Below are 16,569 nucleotides of genomic sequence, written 5' to 3'. Positions count from 1 at the left end.
TTCGAGATACAAATGTTATACAAGAACCGTTTCAAATAGAAGGAGTGTCTTCAGTCGAAATACCGATTCAGTCAATTACAATTGACCTCGGTGATCTTCCCCGATACGATGTTGCAGTGGGCCCTAGCAACGCCGATGATGCAGTTATAGAGGAGGAGGAGGAAGAAGATTGGGAGACCGAGAGTGATGATAGCGGCGATAACGAAAGTTATTATAGTTCAGATGATGAATAATGAATTTATTTGTAAATTTATTATGTTAGTGTATTAATTTTGTGTAATACAAATCTTTGAATATATGCAGTTGTCCATATGTAATTGTGTATTCATGATTAGTGGCATCAATCTAGTCAAACCGATAAATTCGGTCGCAATATTTCTTAATTATCAATTTAGCTTGGTTTTGATGAAGAAATACAAAGCCTGTCCAAAAAATACAAAGCATAAACAATGATGAATACAAAACCTTTCCAAAAAATACAAAGCATACACAACTTGAATTAAAGGTGGAGTTATGGCGCCAAACATTGCGCGACGAAGAGATTATTATCGTCGCGCAAAAGTAATAAACGCGACGCATAATAATTCGTCGCGTAAATTTTGCGCGACGAATAAACCTCGTCGCCATAAGATTGCGACGAATATATGTACGTCGCGCAAACCTTTTGCGCGACGATAATAATTACTTCGTCGCGCAAATATATATTAGGTCACATTATAGTATATACACACATATATATTTCAAATTGGCAATCGAAGTAGTTCATTGTATTCATATGGAGTGTAGGACTGTTGGTGCAAAAAATCATCAACATCGGAGTTCAACTAACCGTTCAATCATCACTTTTTATTTCGAACCGTCGAAAAGTTTTACCCCGTTCCTTAATCTCTGAATGTTTTTTTTGGCCGATTTTTCCTGTCCAAGATCTCGAAATGTAAAAAAACAATTTTGATGGCTGGATGACTGAAACTAGTTTTGTAGACTGCGCGTGCTATCAAAATCATATATTCACCAAAAACTCAAAATTTTGTTCATACATTTGTCAAAATATAACTTAACGTTTATGTGGTATCCCCTAGTGTAAAAATCTTAAATTGAAGATCAAATTCAGTCATTGTATTCATATAGGGTCAACAAATGTTGCTGCAAAAAATGATCAAAATCGGAATTAAAATGACCGTTAAATCATGACTTTTCATTTATAACCGTCGAAATATTTTGTCCTGTTTTCTGATATCTGAATGTTTGATTGTTTTGATTTTTGGCGTATACGATCTCCAAGTAGAAAAAAAAAAAGTTTGCCGGTTGGATCATTGAAACTATTTTAGGGTTTAGGGTTTAGGGCTAAGGGCTTAGGGTTTACATTTTAGGGTTAGGGTTTAGGGTTTAGGGTTAACATGCGCGACGGATTTTTTTGTTTCGTCGCGCCAAGTGCGAATTAGATAAATGCGCGACGGACTTGTTTCCTTTCGTCGCGCAATGTGGGACACAAAGTCCACCCCTCCATCCCCTTTCAACACTTAGTGAAAATTTCAACCGAATGAAATTCTAACCTTGCGCGACGAACAATGCGCGACGCTTAGAGTCTTCGTCGCGCAAAAGTCTGAGACGCTTCAGTTCCTGTCCCCCGCTAAACCCTAAATCCCAAAATTTTGGCGGCCAAAATGTGTTTTGCGCGACGAAGACGTCTATTTCTGTCGCGAAAGGTTCCCCTTGCGCGACGCTCCATGCATTCGTCGCGCAAACTTCACAGACCCTTCAATTTCCGCCCCGCGGGAAACCCTAAATCCCAAAATTTTGGCGGCCAAAATGTGTTTTGCGCGACGAATAAGCCTCTGTCTGTCGCGCAGGTTTGACCGTGCGCGACGCTTTAGTTATTCGTCGCGCAAAATTCGCTGACCCTTCAGTTTCCGCCTCGCTGTAAACCCTAAATCCCAAAATTTTGGCGGCGATCAAAACCTTTGCGCGACGAATAGTCGTTTTGCGCGACGGAATATTCGTCGCGCAAGATTCATTAATGAATCTTGCGCGACGAATAGTGTCGTACGTCGCGCAAACTCGATTAAATCTGCAGAAACGACCCGAGCCCTCCTTCTTCCCCATTTCTCTGGTTTTTCCTCCTTCCCTCAGCCCTCTCTCTCCGCCGTCACCTCAGCCACCTCCGGTGCCACCGTAGCCTCCTTGCCACCTTGCCACCTTGCCACCTTGCCACCGTAGCCTCCTTGCCACCTTGCCACCTTGCCACCGCCGCTTGCCACCTCAGCCACCGCCGCTGCCACCGTAGCCACCTTGCCACCTTGCCACCTCAGCCACCTTGCCACCTTGCCACCTCAGCCACCGCCGCTGCCACCTTGCCACCTCAGCCACCTCCGCTGCCACCTCAGCCACCTCCGCTGCCACTGTAGCGACCTCCACCGCTGCCACCGCGCCACTGTAAGCCTCTATCGACTCTGTCCATTTAAGTATGTGTTAATTCAGTTTTTATTTTTGTATTTGTGTTATGATGATTTCTGTCAGTTTTGATTTTGATTTTGATTTTGTATCTGTGTTATGATTTCTGTATGTTTGTTATGATTGATTGGCTGGATGGATATGTTACTGGTTAGCTGATGGTTGGTTAGGATTTTGTGAATTTTCGCTATAGGAAATAGGAATTAAAACCCTAGGTTTTGGCCGAATTAAAACCCTAGGTTTTGGCCGGTTTAAATTTGGTTGCCGTTTGAGTCTTGATCGAATTTCGCCTATTGTGCGATTTCCAGGATTGATATGTTCGGACCGTTGGATCGAACTGAAACTTACGTAGTTGTACTTTTGTGTTTCTAGGATCGTTTAGGATTCGACCGATCGTTGATCGGAGTCCCGGATACTCCGAAATTCCAAACCCTAGGTCATGCTATGCTTTTAATTAATTAGTTTAAATTCGGAACGAAATTATATGTGCAGATGTTAGATTTGATTAGACGTGGTAGGTCGATGACGACTGCACCGAGTTCGGATCCCCCGGCTCAGGCGGCATCTGCTGCCACTGCTCCAGCTTTGCTGGACCACGTGGTGGTTGGTCACGAGGCGTCCCAGGCGCCTGCGTCATCTGCGTCATCCGTGGCGCAGCCACCTAGTGCTAGGCGGCGGCACCGGCCCACCGACACCATGGACACGACGACATCGACCGACGGTACTGGTGCCTCGGGATCACAGCCAGGTATAACTACACTTTTGTATTGTTAATTTTATTTTGAAATTTGACAATAAATATTATTTAACATTAATACCTTTTTTCTTTGCAGCGAAGAAGAACACTCGAGGACCGTGTCGTCAGCTGAAGACGGCGAAGGTCACTCGGGTGACAAACAGTCGTATCAGCATCGGATACGACGAGCGCCATCGGGCTGCACCGACGGCGGAGTTGCATAGCTCCTTGGCCCACGACATTGGCCACGTCGTGCGGACCCATTGCCCGATGCAATGGAAGTCTTGGAGGGTCATGCCTGACGAGATCAAGGCGGAGGTTCGCGGCCAGTTGTCGGTATGTACCTTACGTTTTCATTATTTGTCTTTAAAATTTTGTATATTTCTATTACTTAACGTATCTAATTAATTGATTGCAGACGAACTATAACTTGGAGGATCTCGACGAAGAGTCGTTGACGTACGTCAACAGACTCTTCGCTGAGAGGTACAAGCAGTGGAAGAGCGACTTGCACCACCATTTTCAGGCATATGATGATCCGCAAGTCGCTCTTCAGGAGGGTTGCCCGAAGGAGCTTGAGGGGCGGGAGGATAGTTGGGAGTGGCTCTGCGCTCATTTTCAAGCGCCCGAATTTGCGGTATTTTTTCAACTATATTTGTGTAATTATTACTTATTACTTATTAATGTTTATTTTATTTTTGTATTTCATTATTATTTAATTTTTTATATTTTAACTAATTCGTTTCATTTTTGTATAACAGAATAAAGCCCAAGTGAATAAGGGTAATAGGAAGAAGAAGACCCTTCTCCACCATTCCGGCTCCAGACCCTTTTCGTACAGGATGGATGCACGTCGTCGGGTAATAATCACAAAATTTTTATTTCATTTTTAATATCATTTTTATGAATTTATTTTTTTCATACTAATATTTTTTTTCTTTTGTTCAATTTAGGAGGGGTCCAAGTTCCCAGAGATCGACGTCTTTGGTGACGTTTATGTTCGACCCGGGAATGAGTTGGCCGAGTCCCTTCATGTAAGTATTATTTAATTTTAATTCTTATGTTGCGCATTCAATTTATATGCATGTTTTAATTTATATTTTATGTTATGTTCAACAGACGACGATGGTGGAGAGGAGCCAGTTGGTTCTTCAGGAGTCCGCCTCCCAGCTTCCTCCCGAGACTCCGATCGAGTCTGTGGCTCCTCCACAGGATGCTGGATTTCAGATCTTGACGGAGACGTTGGATCAGACTCTCGGGAGGAGGCCGGGGACATATTGTCGAGGGATGGGGAATGCCCGGCGGAGGGAACCTAGACCTCGTTCATCGTCGCGGTCAAGCAGTCAGGTCACTGCTTTGACAGCAGAGGTGGCCACTCTTCGGAGCCAGATGTCAGAGATGGCCACTCTTCGGAGCCAGATGTCGGTCATTATGCAGTCCCTCGTACAGTCCGGCATTCCAGTCCCGCGTTTTGATGCGCCGACTTCCGCGCCCGTCCATCCCGCGCAGCCCCATCAGACCACTGCCCCGATGAATGCCCAGACCTCCGAGCCGCATCCTGCGACGACACGGTTGATTTTGATTCATTATTTGATTAGTGTATTTATTTTCATCATAAACATTTATTTTATTTGTAATACATTTATTTTATTTTATAACAAAATTTTATTCTAATTTATTTTTATTGCAATTTCATTGTTTAATCAATAAAAAAATAACCAATTTTATTTAAAATAAAAAAAAAAAAATTACAAAAAAAAAAAATGTCAAATTATTTTTGCGCGACGGCAAATTTTCGTCGCGCAAACCCAAAAGTAACAAAAATAAAAATTCAACTTTTTTACTTTTAATTCTTCCGCGACGAATACATGCGTCTCGCAAACACGTTTTGCGCGACGAAACGTATCCGACGCTCAAACATGTTTTGCGCGACGAAGGCTATTCGTCGCTCAAATAGGTTTTGCGCGATGACAAAGTTTTCGTCGCGCAAACAAATGAGCGACGAAACCTTTCTCATCGCGCTAATTTTTCTGCGGCGAACAGACGTCTCCGCAACAAGTTTTGCGGGACGAATTTTTTTTGTCGCGCAAATATAAGTGCGCCGAATAAGTATTCGTCGCGCAAATTTTATGCGACGAACAGTTGTTTCGTCTCCATATCTTTGGTGCAACGAAGGTTTACACGTCGCACATTGTTGCGCGACGAAGTGGTTTTCTTGGTCGCGCAAAGGCTTTCTTCACGATCTTTGCGCGACGGATTATGCGCGACGAATTTTTTGTCGCGGTGAAGTTAGTGCGACTAAATGAGACTTTGCGCGACGTTTTTTTATTCGTCGCGCAAAGGTTAAAATGTAGTAGTGTGTAGAGGGCAAGTGGGCAGACCAGGGGTTAAGCAAACCCCGCAAATAGTTCGACTGAGCGTGCAACCTCCGAAAATGACATCATAGGTGTGGTAAGTTTTTTTCAGTAGTGTGTATTGTATTTGTTAAGATTTGAAATAAACGAACCAATAATTTACTACTATGAGTACCGATAATGTTCTCAACCTAACCATTTGTATAATTTATTAAGTTTGAGATTTTACGACAAAATGCATCGTGTATTATGTATTGATAGTGAAACCACATATTATATATTTTATTTTATTTTATCAAATTTTCGATATGAGAATTAACATTATTTGTCGGTATTATATTTTTTAATGAACACACTTACTCTCTTAAGTATATTAATATATACTTATTATACTATCAAGTGAGAAAAGTAAGCACACTTACTATAATGGAACACGTAATTAATTACCATTACATATACTTTTCTCCAACTACTTAATTCAACTAACCAAACGAGCCGTAGAAGGACTAATACTTTTCTCCCTAGCTACCATACTTTTTCTTTCTCCACACTGTTATTATTTCTTTTTTCAATTTAGAATGGATGTTTCTAATTTCTGATTAATCAAACACAAAACGTATTCTAATAGTTTGAAGGATAAAAAAAAAAAAAATAAACTAGCTAGACCAACCACTTTTCTTTGACCTTTTCTTTTTTTGGGTTTGAAAATGAGATGTTTTGTGATTATTTATTTATTTTTATACAAGTTTGATTGCGAATTCATATGACTATTTTGTAGGCATTGTACAACTATACGTATAGCATTGAACCTTAAATTACCATGAATCTGATCATTTTAAGCCTTAAAATCTTAATTTGATTATATTATTGTGTGTTGCATATGCAAGTACTTAGGATAATTCCTTGTGAAAATACCATTATTCTTTTTTACCGTTTACCTCTCTTCTTGAACATTATTTTTCACCGTCCAATAAATTAACTCCACCATATCCAAAACAAAACAAAAATTCTGACAATTGTCAAGCAAGTATTACGTGTCAAATAGAGAGCATGTTCAGGACCTTTTTAATGTGACAAGCAACAAGTACTGCAGCAGCAGCCAGTAAAAATCACTGTAAGTCACTGCAAGCTTTGGAGAATGAAAAGAAAAAGAAAAGAAAAAAAAGCATCCGAAGCTCCCATTTGCCCTAAAATTAAACTTTTCAAAATCAAATAAATTATACACTAATGACAATTACGGTGATGACGTGGATTTCCCATTTATGCAAACAATAACAACTCACTCACAAGTCACAACTCTCAATCAAATCTCTCTTAAGCACTGCAACAACCAACGGTCCAGATTCACTCCACAGTTTCTGGCTCCTCTTTATCTTCCCCTCCTTCACTTCGCTCTAGGCCTTCCTCTCCCTTTACCTCTCTCTCTCTCTCTCTCTTTCTCTCTCGATAGCAGTTGTGGCCTTGTGGGTTGTTAGAGAAAGCAAGAGAAGAGAAAAAATGTTGTTGGGGAAGAGACCAAGGCCTCCAATGAAGAGGACCACAAGCATGTCAGAGATCACCTTTGATCTGAACACCATCAGTACTGAGGCAGCTCAATCTCAACCGTCCGATCCTAACAACCCTTTTAACCCTTTGGCCTTCTGGGGTGGTGGCGGTGGTGGAGGTGGGCTTGATGGGTTGGATCAAAGGCTCATGATGAAGATGGCCTCACCATCACCATCATCACCATCACCAGGAAGCCACAGAAGGAACTCGGCTGATTTTGTAGAGACTGCCCACTTCTTGAGGGCTTGTGGTCTCTGCAAACGCCGCCTTGTTCCTGGCCGTGATATTTACATGTACAGGTAATAATCCTTCTTCCCGAATGAAATCTTAATTATTGCAACCAACTAGTTCTTAGTCTAGTGCTATTTCTCTCGAGTTTCTTGGTTGAAGTTTCATATCTGAAACTCTATGCACCTCCAATGAAAATAAAATCTTAGCATCCAATTCCTCGCATACTTCCAGTTTTCAATCAGTCTCGTGTGACCAGTTTTGTGAGAGAAAAGTTTGTACCTAAGAATTTCTCATCTCTTTTCTCCTCGGAATTTTTATTTAGAAAAAAAATATTCTAGGAAGTACTTTAATTATGGAAACCCAGTTGGTTATTTTTGGACTAAGTACTTTAAGTACAGGATTTGTTTTTCACTTTTCTGTCAAATTAAGTTATTTTCACGGACTTTTCTAACTTGTAGTTTTTACCTTTTTTTGGTACTATTATTACTTCCCAGATTGTTTTCTGATCTTTTTTGGCTTATTTTGCCAGGTTTTTCAATAAATACGCCAAAATTAGGAAACCCTCTATTTATTTGTGTGTAACTATTTTTTTTGCCCCTCTGACTCATTCTTTTTTTACCTGTATTTTGATTTTTGCAGAGGTGACACTGCTTTCTGCAGCCTAGAGTGCCGGCAGCAACAGATGAACCTTGACGAGAGGAATGACAAGTGTTCTTCCACCGCCGGACGGCAAGTCTCCACCAAAGGCGAAACCGTCGCCGCCTTGTAGAGTCGGCCGTCAACCCGGAACACAGCACCATGTTTGCGAGCTTTGCTCATATGAATATATAAATAGGTTTTGGGGGGTTGGTTTTAGGTACGTTGCATGAAAATGGGAAAACCTTGAAGCCTTCAGTCTTCATTAATTATGTGCTTGTTTCAAGCAAAATTAACTTCATCTTCATGGTTTCCTCTCTCTTTTTTTGTTTTAGGTAGTAATGGAAGTAAATTGCAAATTTACAGAGTTAATTTAATCTTCCTTTAGTATATTATATCTCTCTTCTTCTTCTTCTTCTTCTCTCTCTTTTCTGGGTTTTTATCGGCATATACATGTTATGTTTATGTAATATACATATATATGTAAATGTACGAGTGGTGCTGCAATTTAGTGAGTAAATCGATGTATGTATGGCCTTTTTGAAGCTTGAGTTTGGATGGTAAATTTTCTCATCTCTTCTCCCTTGCACAAAAAAACAAAGTCATGGTTTTAGTAAATATGAAATCAAAATTACAATTAATTCTTTTCAGAAATTCTTTTCTTTACTCCAATGATCATTTCATTTGCAAAATTGATCTACATCGCACTATGAATCATAAGCACTTATAATCTGTGTGGCGATCATAATTTCCCATGGAAACACTAGCTTCAGCACACCACCTGATGTAATTAATCAAAACTGATTTATGATACATACAAGCATATATATTGTATTTTTCTCATCTAACCTTCTTTTTTTTTCCCCCATCAAATAGAAACTTCATTAGATAAACTTCAATCATCTAATCCTAATGTCACTCGAGTTAGAATTTTATATATGGTCAGTTTTCAAACACTAAGTATTTATCATGTTCACAATGGTTGAATTAAAAGTCATGCAGAACATTATTCTTTCTTGAAGGATGAGCACATCGAGAAAACTCATTTAACTCCACTTTGACCTCATCAATTTTATTGAACTTGACTCTTTAGACTTAGATTTTATCTGAGGTTCTAAAAACCCTAATATCTAGGTTCTGAATGATGATTCTACTCCCTAAACAATTAAGCATATCAATAAATAAGGTTAAAGTTGAAGAAAACTGAATAATCGTTAGATTTTTGTATTTTTGTATTTTTTTTATTTAAAAAGACATTATCTTCATATAAGAACTTAAAGGCCCGTTTGATAACTATTTTATTTTTTTGTGCTAAAGTATAGTGGTAGTGGAAAAAAAGGGAGAATGAAAGTGAGAATGCGAGTGGAGATGAGATTGAGAGGGAGATGAGAGGAGAGGATGTGAGGGAGGAGTAATAAGAGGGAAAACAAAAACTAAAATCTTTTTCAAATTGTTTTCAATTTTGTCACTCCTCCCTCTCATCATCTCTCTCAATCTCATCCTCATTCATATTCTCGCTCTCATTTTCCTTCATACGCTAGCACAAAAACTAAAAACTAAAAATAAAATGATTATCAAACAAACACTATGACTTAAAAATATGTAATTAAGAAAATGATACACTAATGGTTTGAAATATGATACAAAATGAGTATCTTTGTTACTCTAACACATAGATGTAGGGCCACATGGGGTGGAGTAGGGTGAAATTTGATGACCCTAATATTGATATATTTAAGAAGATTCTGTGTGCATGACATAATAAGAGTCCATCATTAGTGCTTCTATATCAAGCGAGCGAGGAATCTGTGGCCGAGTCAGCTTTGCATGGAAATGGGCCCACACTTTGCAAAATACAAGAAAATTAACATTACCAAATTGATTAGAAAGAGAGATTCATTTTGAAATATCGACATTGAAGACTTGATTATCTCCTACTCCCATACCATACCAGTCTTCTGATTCGATCTGGACTGGGGAGAGGACCCAACCCAAAGATGGGACCACTCTTATAAATACACTGGCCCCACATTTTGTTTGTCTCGTGGGCCCCAACTATTGGCTCCACATGATTTCTTAGACCAGCCATGTGAGCACAGAGAGAGAGAGAGAGATCGACAAAAACTCTCTGTTTTGTTTTTCTCGCGATATTTCGGGCCTATGAATGAAGGAGGAGTGGATTTACAATGATATGTATGATGTGAAACTACTAAGTTTTCCTTGGGGACCAGGGACAGCTGTGTTTTGTTTTTTGTTTTTTGTTTTCATTTTTCTGGTTCAATTTTGAACTTCCTTTTTTGTTTGTTTAATGGAAGATGGATCATATGAAAATCAGTATTTTTGGCATTTTCAACTCCAACAGGGAGGCAATGCGCCAAAGTATTGAATTCATTTTGAAATAATATTGATTGGCAGATCCTAGGGTTAGTAAGCAAAAGCAACTCATGCAAGGGCATTTGTCAAGTCGTAATGAAAAGTGATTTTAAAAAATTAATGCACCAACGGAATATGTCAAATAACTTACCTCTTAAGTTGTACTAAAGCTTGCAAATTTAATAGTAAAACACTTATCTCAAGCGCAAAATAAGTGCACGACTCTTCGATAATGTGACATGATTTAATACATAACATCGGTATGTCATGTAGTGTATCGGTTACACATGACAATTTTATCATGATCTTCTTCCATGAATTTTAAAAAACTCTATTTGTTGTATTTTTATATATAGTTCACATATGCATGACACTATTCTCAAACAAGATATATAAAATATTTGTGTTGTTACACTGTTAATATGCAGTTCACATTCGTGTAATGGTCATATTTCTTATTTGTAATTAATCTAACGATCAGAATTCTCTTTTAAGAATTATTCATTGAAAAAATAAGCTAAATCCACATTTTCGTTTCACTTTATTTAATGACGTTTGTTTGTTTTTTTTTTTTATTAAACATTTTTAAATGATCAAATAACTTCCAATACAAATTATATTATTATTTTTACAAGGACGAATTAAAATACATACATAGAAAAATGGTTTGGCTTAGTTTCGTGATTCTAACATCTCCTTTGAAGGATGTTTCAATATTCTTAATGGATTTAATCCTTCAAATTTTAGCATACATATATTGAGGCTGTCTCTTACCTCAAATCAAAAGCAATAGACTTGATCTTCAAGAAACAAGTTGTTCAAATTAAATTGCTTAGGACATGGCACAAGAAGAGTACTTTACAGCAGTTAGTGCAAAGTCACACAAAAAAGCTCAACTGCAACCCTAATTTAATCTTCAAGGGATGCAATATGCTTTTATATTTGACCCAAAATTCCAGGTATTCATCTCATATACATGACACGTAAAATATAAATATCTAACTCAAAATCAATTGGCAATTAATAACGAGGTACAAGATTTTTAAGCATACTGCAAAACTTCCATTCTCCAAAGAAGTTTCTTGCTACTCGAATGAACTTATTTTATATCTCTGTTTAGATTCAGTCAAATGGTAAACTCCAAAGCAGTTAATATATACTTTGTGTACGTACTAAAGCTAGGGCACCAATTATAAGAGGCACAAACATACATAGGTGTACCCCAAAAATAAATAAATTATTACTGAACAATGTTTTTATATAAGATCTAGGACAGCTGAAGAAGATATTACTATATTTCTTTTGAAGGGTCAATGGCCCTCAAATTGGCCAAATGGGGGACAGAACTATTGGGATCGAATAATATCAAATGCGTTTAGGAGATATTTTAATGCTCTCTCTCTCTCTCTTTGCTTGTACACATAAAACAATTGCTTCTCACTCTTCAAGTATGTGCGGCATACAAGTATACATATCTGTACTTTCATAATTAGATTATATTATTTGCTTCCCAAATGTGTGTTTGTTTGTGCTTCTTCACATGACCAATCTTGAAAAACAAAAGTGTAAGCAATTAAAACAAACAAACACACAGAGTGGCAATATTGTAATCTGTCCGCAACTCCCTGACCTACTTGATGATCTTTCAAAAAGAAAGTAATATTTGTAATAATGGAGGTTTTAGTTTCTTATGGAAAGTTGTGCCTAGTAGCCCTCCATGAGATTACCTAGTTTAAGCCTTGGAGATTATTTTTAATAAATACAAAATTTCCTATGTATGCATAATCACTCGTAAAACGTACATATCAGATAAATTCAAATATTTTTGTATACGTAAAGTCTCGTACTTCAAATTTATGAGTTTACAATTCGTCCTATATATATTCGCCATTTTATTACTAAATCACCCGTGTTGATTAAGCCTCTTAGAAATTAATTTCCGAACTTTTGACTAAATGTTCCAAATTTTGTTGACTAGATGGTGTGTACAAATGAAAATGTAGTATCTTATCTATTTTATGAAAGAATGGAATATTGTCACATGTAAGTATCATAGCTTTTATTTAGAATGTTCAATTGAAAAATAGAATAGGGTTCTTCGTTTTGCTTTCAAAGCCCAATGCCAATAACTTTTCTTTGCCGATAAACAGGAAACTAGAGGCACGGCACGCATTGAACAAGTTTTTGGAACAAACTATATATATACACTTTTGGAACAAGTTTAGTGAAAGTTACTTTGTTATCAATTTCTTGCATCAAACAGCACCACAGTCCAAATGTTGAAGCATAATAATAATTTTAGGCAATTTGTGCAAGTGGGCATGTGTCTGCATCTTTGTGTATTTAAATAATTCGACATTAGCACCAATCTACTTAATTAATGTGTTTGATTACATCGTAGTCTTCAATTAAAAAATATCAGGTGGGTGGTGTTCGAGTTTTTGTCAAAAATAGTTAAAATTTACTCTCTATTTTCATAAATGTCAATTTTTATAAAAACTTTCAAATATAACAAAAAATCCACTTAAATAGACTTAAGTGCCCCCAAAAGAGTTAAAATCGATTAAAACCATCTGCATTGTAGTTCAAAGAGAGAGAGATAGAAATGGTTCGTTGTTTAAAAGGGAGAGAAAAGGGAGGAATGACTCTCTCTCATATCACCATCCCCTTTCCCCACCCTCCCGGATCTCAATTCAGCCTTCCCTTCCTAAAAGCCGTCTTCAATCATTTGAAATTCAATTCACCAACTATAAATGAAATTCAATTCAATTATAAAAAAAACAGATTGATAATTATATTACTAGGATAAGAAAAAAATGTAGCAAAAAATAAGCATACAAAAGAATTTTTATTTTATTTTATATTTTGGTCCAAATCTGTCTTTCATTAAAGAGAAGACATTAAGATGGCAGCAAGCCAAACCCATATTCAAACACTGAACTTCCTAAAATGTATCGTAGGCTCGTAGTGCTAGAGAGAAGTTGTTGAGTTTCAACTACTTAGTTGTTCTCTGTTTTTGATGTTCCTAATTTTCATTTATTATAATTCTGCAGTAGTTTATCTCGTTTAATGTAGTGTTGATAAGCAAAGGACCCACTAGTGTAGTGGTTTTGAGTATTTACTCCCTCAGGCAAGGTCCTGGGTTCGAGTCCTAGCATCCGTGTTTTGTGTGTGAGTTTAATATGCTATCGCCCCTTTCAATAGGAAAGGACCTCAAAAAAAAATAAAAATGTAGTGTTGATAAATTATATTCTAATCATGAATTCAGGCTTCATTCTTTCTTTGTTTGTTTTTAATTTTGAGGGTATTTGAGTCTATTTAGGTGAGTTTTTGACTATTTTTGAAAGTTTTTATAAAAACGACATTTATGAAAGTGGGGGGTAAATTTTGGCTATTTTTAATAAAAACTCGTGGTGTTCCCACTGGAGAAATTTTTGTTGTGATCGTCACATTGACATATGGTGTAATTAATCCACTTATATTATAATACGTGTAATATATATGAAAAAAGTTCAGAGAAAACCCTAAGAAAAAAAGTCTTAGCCACTGCCCCTTTGGGGTTTGGCGGCCTCCTTCCCTACCTCCTCCCCTCTCCGTTCATCCCTTCTTTTTTCCTTCCCCTCCTTTTCCCTCAAGATTGTTAGTTTATTTTGTGATGTGTAAGCAGTCGCCTGAAAGGATGTCATTGCTATGATATAGTCACCGTGTTTTGGCCCACGTACACAAGGAGTTGACTCCCTTCGACATAATTTGGAGCTCTAAAGGAAGATGTCTGGTTGCGTTGGGTTCGGGTTTAACCAAAACGTAATGGGTTTAGCCGATATGGCGCTATGATTTTCTTCAGGTTGCCTGGAAGATGTCGTGTGGTGGTCATGTTTCTTAGTTTTGTTTTAGATTAATAATTTTTAGAAACTCTTTAGGAGTTTACTGTGATTTGTTTTCTATTTAGGATTTTTATTTATTTCTAGTTTTTTGCTTTCGATAAGGATTTTCCGTGCCGTTACACGACGGATTTGTTTTGTAGGTCTTAATACATGTACTTTTGGTTGCTAGATCAGGGATTTAGTCATTGTTTGAGTTGTGCATGATTCTCCCCAAATAAATTCAACATATTGTTGTGTTTGGTTACTGGAGAAGATTTACCCATATTCGACACATAATTGCTTTGTACTTTTATTTGTTCATCAATAATATATACTATCACTTATTTTAAAAGTAAATAAATAAATAACATGTGTATTAATGTATTCCATAACTCCATGATGCCATTTTCACCTAAATTAATAACATCATGTTGGAAGGTGGTGGTAAAATCTGACAAGCAAAAAGAAAAAACTTTTCTGAGAAACCCTATCCTCTCTCTCCTTCCCCCTCCTCTCTCATCTTCTCCCCTCCTTTTTCCCTTTTATTTTGAATTGTTATTTTGTTATATGGTGTGGAAGCAGTCCATGTGAAACGTTGTTGTCGTCATGATAGTCGTCTTCTTTTGGCCTATATACACAAGGATTTAGCTCCAATTGTTAGCCTTCAACGTGACTTTGCAATGTGATGATCCGCTTGAAAATGTTCAAAAAAAGAAAAAGGTACATATGTTAGCCCCAAAAAACGAAGAAAATAATTCCTATATGTAGCTGCCTAGCCAGCCAACAACATATTCTCTTCTCATTGTTACTCTTTTGTCTCTCATTTTCTCTTTATCAATTAGTTTGATGCCTATTAATGGGTTGAGTTATGAGTTTGTTGTGTTAGTGGGTTGAGTTATTTAGTTCTTGTGTCAAAGGGTTTGGTGTCAATGTGTTATTTATCAAATTCTTTTATAGGATTTTTTTGTTTTGTTAATGGGTTAGGTTGTCAATGATTTTATTTATCAAGTTGTTAATAGGTGTGTTAAAGAGTTATATATATATATATATATATATATTGAGAGAGAGAGAGAGTTAATGGGTTGAACTTAACATGTGTGAAAGTTTTACGTCAAAATTCTTTATTTTAAAGTTAATATCTTCTTCTTTTTTTTGTCGACTTTCCTAGATACTTAAAACATGTATGAAAGAGAGTTTGCTAATATGTACTTAACAAGTATGAAAGAGAATTTGCTAATAATGTCAATAATATAACAATAATTGAAAATTTTAAGACTTCTAAGCTTCTCGTATAGTAACATTTTAGATTTAAATAGTGTTATTTTATATTGCATTACATTTACTTGTGGTTTTTGTTAAGTTTTTATTTACGTATAGAGATACATTTGAAAGTAACAGTCATTACGTTCTCTTTTTATGTTTATTAATAAAATTCACTTATATCATCAAATTTAATATATAAATTTTACAGCCAATTTTCAAATCTTGAATCCACCGACGTTTATCTTCCATGGTGGTGTACCTTACCCTCCTTGTGCTCCTTTATTTTGCATTATTATATAATTCAAAATCAGGAAATTAATTTTTTACCACAGAAAAAATTGGTAAAAACAGCAACTTGCTGATTGTTGGAATAATGAAGATCAATGTAAAATTTTCCACCAAATGATTTGTCATTATTGCTCTAAGAATGGGCGTGAAAAGGACATGTTATGGCAGAGGACCCCATGGGCCATGGGGCATGGAGAGTCGCAAGCAACCATTAATGGCTTTACACGTAAGCACCCCAGTTGCAAGAGTTGGTCGATGGTCAACGTCAACCACGGTTTTCTATTAATACTTTTGTTTTTAGGGCTTCCCACTATTTGTTTGGGTGCGGTCCACTTTGCGGACAGCAACTTCCCATGGGGCATGGACTGTCTGAAATTTGAAGAGTTCTTCTCTCCATTTTCCACTTCTCATTTTGATTATAGTTTCTTGGGATGAATCAATTTTCTCTCTTCATAATTATCAGCTTTTATTAGGAGAAAAATCGGGATGAACCCACGAAACCGTAGATGTAACATAACTTTTTAATCATATGCCAAATGTTTTCTTACAAATCCGCATGGATGGTTCGTTAATGAAAAGATGAATTGTATGTAAACTCAGACATTCTAAGTCTAAACTCGTAAAAACATTCAGATTTACCTGATATGTACAGTCCAACAGTTTACCTTCAATATTCGTATCAAATCGGTGAAGCAATAGATAATATCCTGTAAACAACTGTTTTGGTGCATCAAATTTGGTAAAAGGTGAGAAGCCATAAGGGAATGTTGGGTCTCTATCAGTAGGAGGATGGCACCTTTGCATTGAGACCATCTATTTCTGGGTTGGC

The 16,569-nt window shown here is 37.0% G+C and overlaps 1 protein-coding gene across 1 annotated transcript; it reads left to right on the top strand.

Annotated features, from left to right (window-relative positions):
- Nucleotides 1-6,858: 6,858 nt before the first annotated feature.
- LOC117614159 (FCS-Like Zinc finger 6-like) lies at nt 6,859-8,498 on the top strand. The gene is made up of 2 exons (XM_034342873.1): nt 6,859-7,385; nt 7,957-8,498. The coding sequence occupies exons 1-2, from the start codon at nt 7,039-7,041 to the stop codon at nt 8,084-8,086; spliced, it is 477 nt and encodes a 158-aa protein (XP_034198764.1). The 5' UTR covers nt 6,859-7,038; the 3' UTR covers nt 8,087-8,498.
- Nucleotides 8,499-16,569: the final 8,071 nt, after the last annotated feature.

Source organism: Prunus dulcis, chromosome 1 (genome assembly GCF_902201215.1).
Source record: "Prunus dulcis chromosome 1, ALMONDv2, whole genome shotgun sequence".
In the NCBI taxonomy this organism is placed as follows: Eukaryota; Viridiplantae; Streptophyta; class Magnoliopsida; order Rosales; family Rosaceae; genus Prunus; species Prunus dulcis.
Note: the sequence above shows the minus strand (reverse complement) of the source record. Positions and strands in the feature narration are given on the sequence as shown.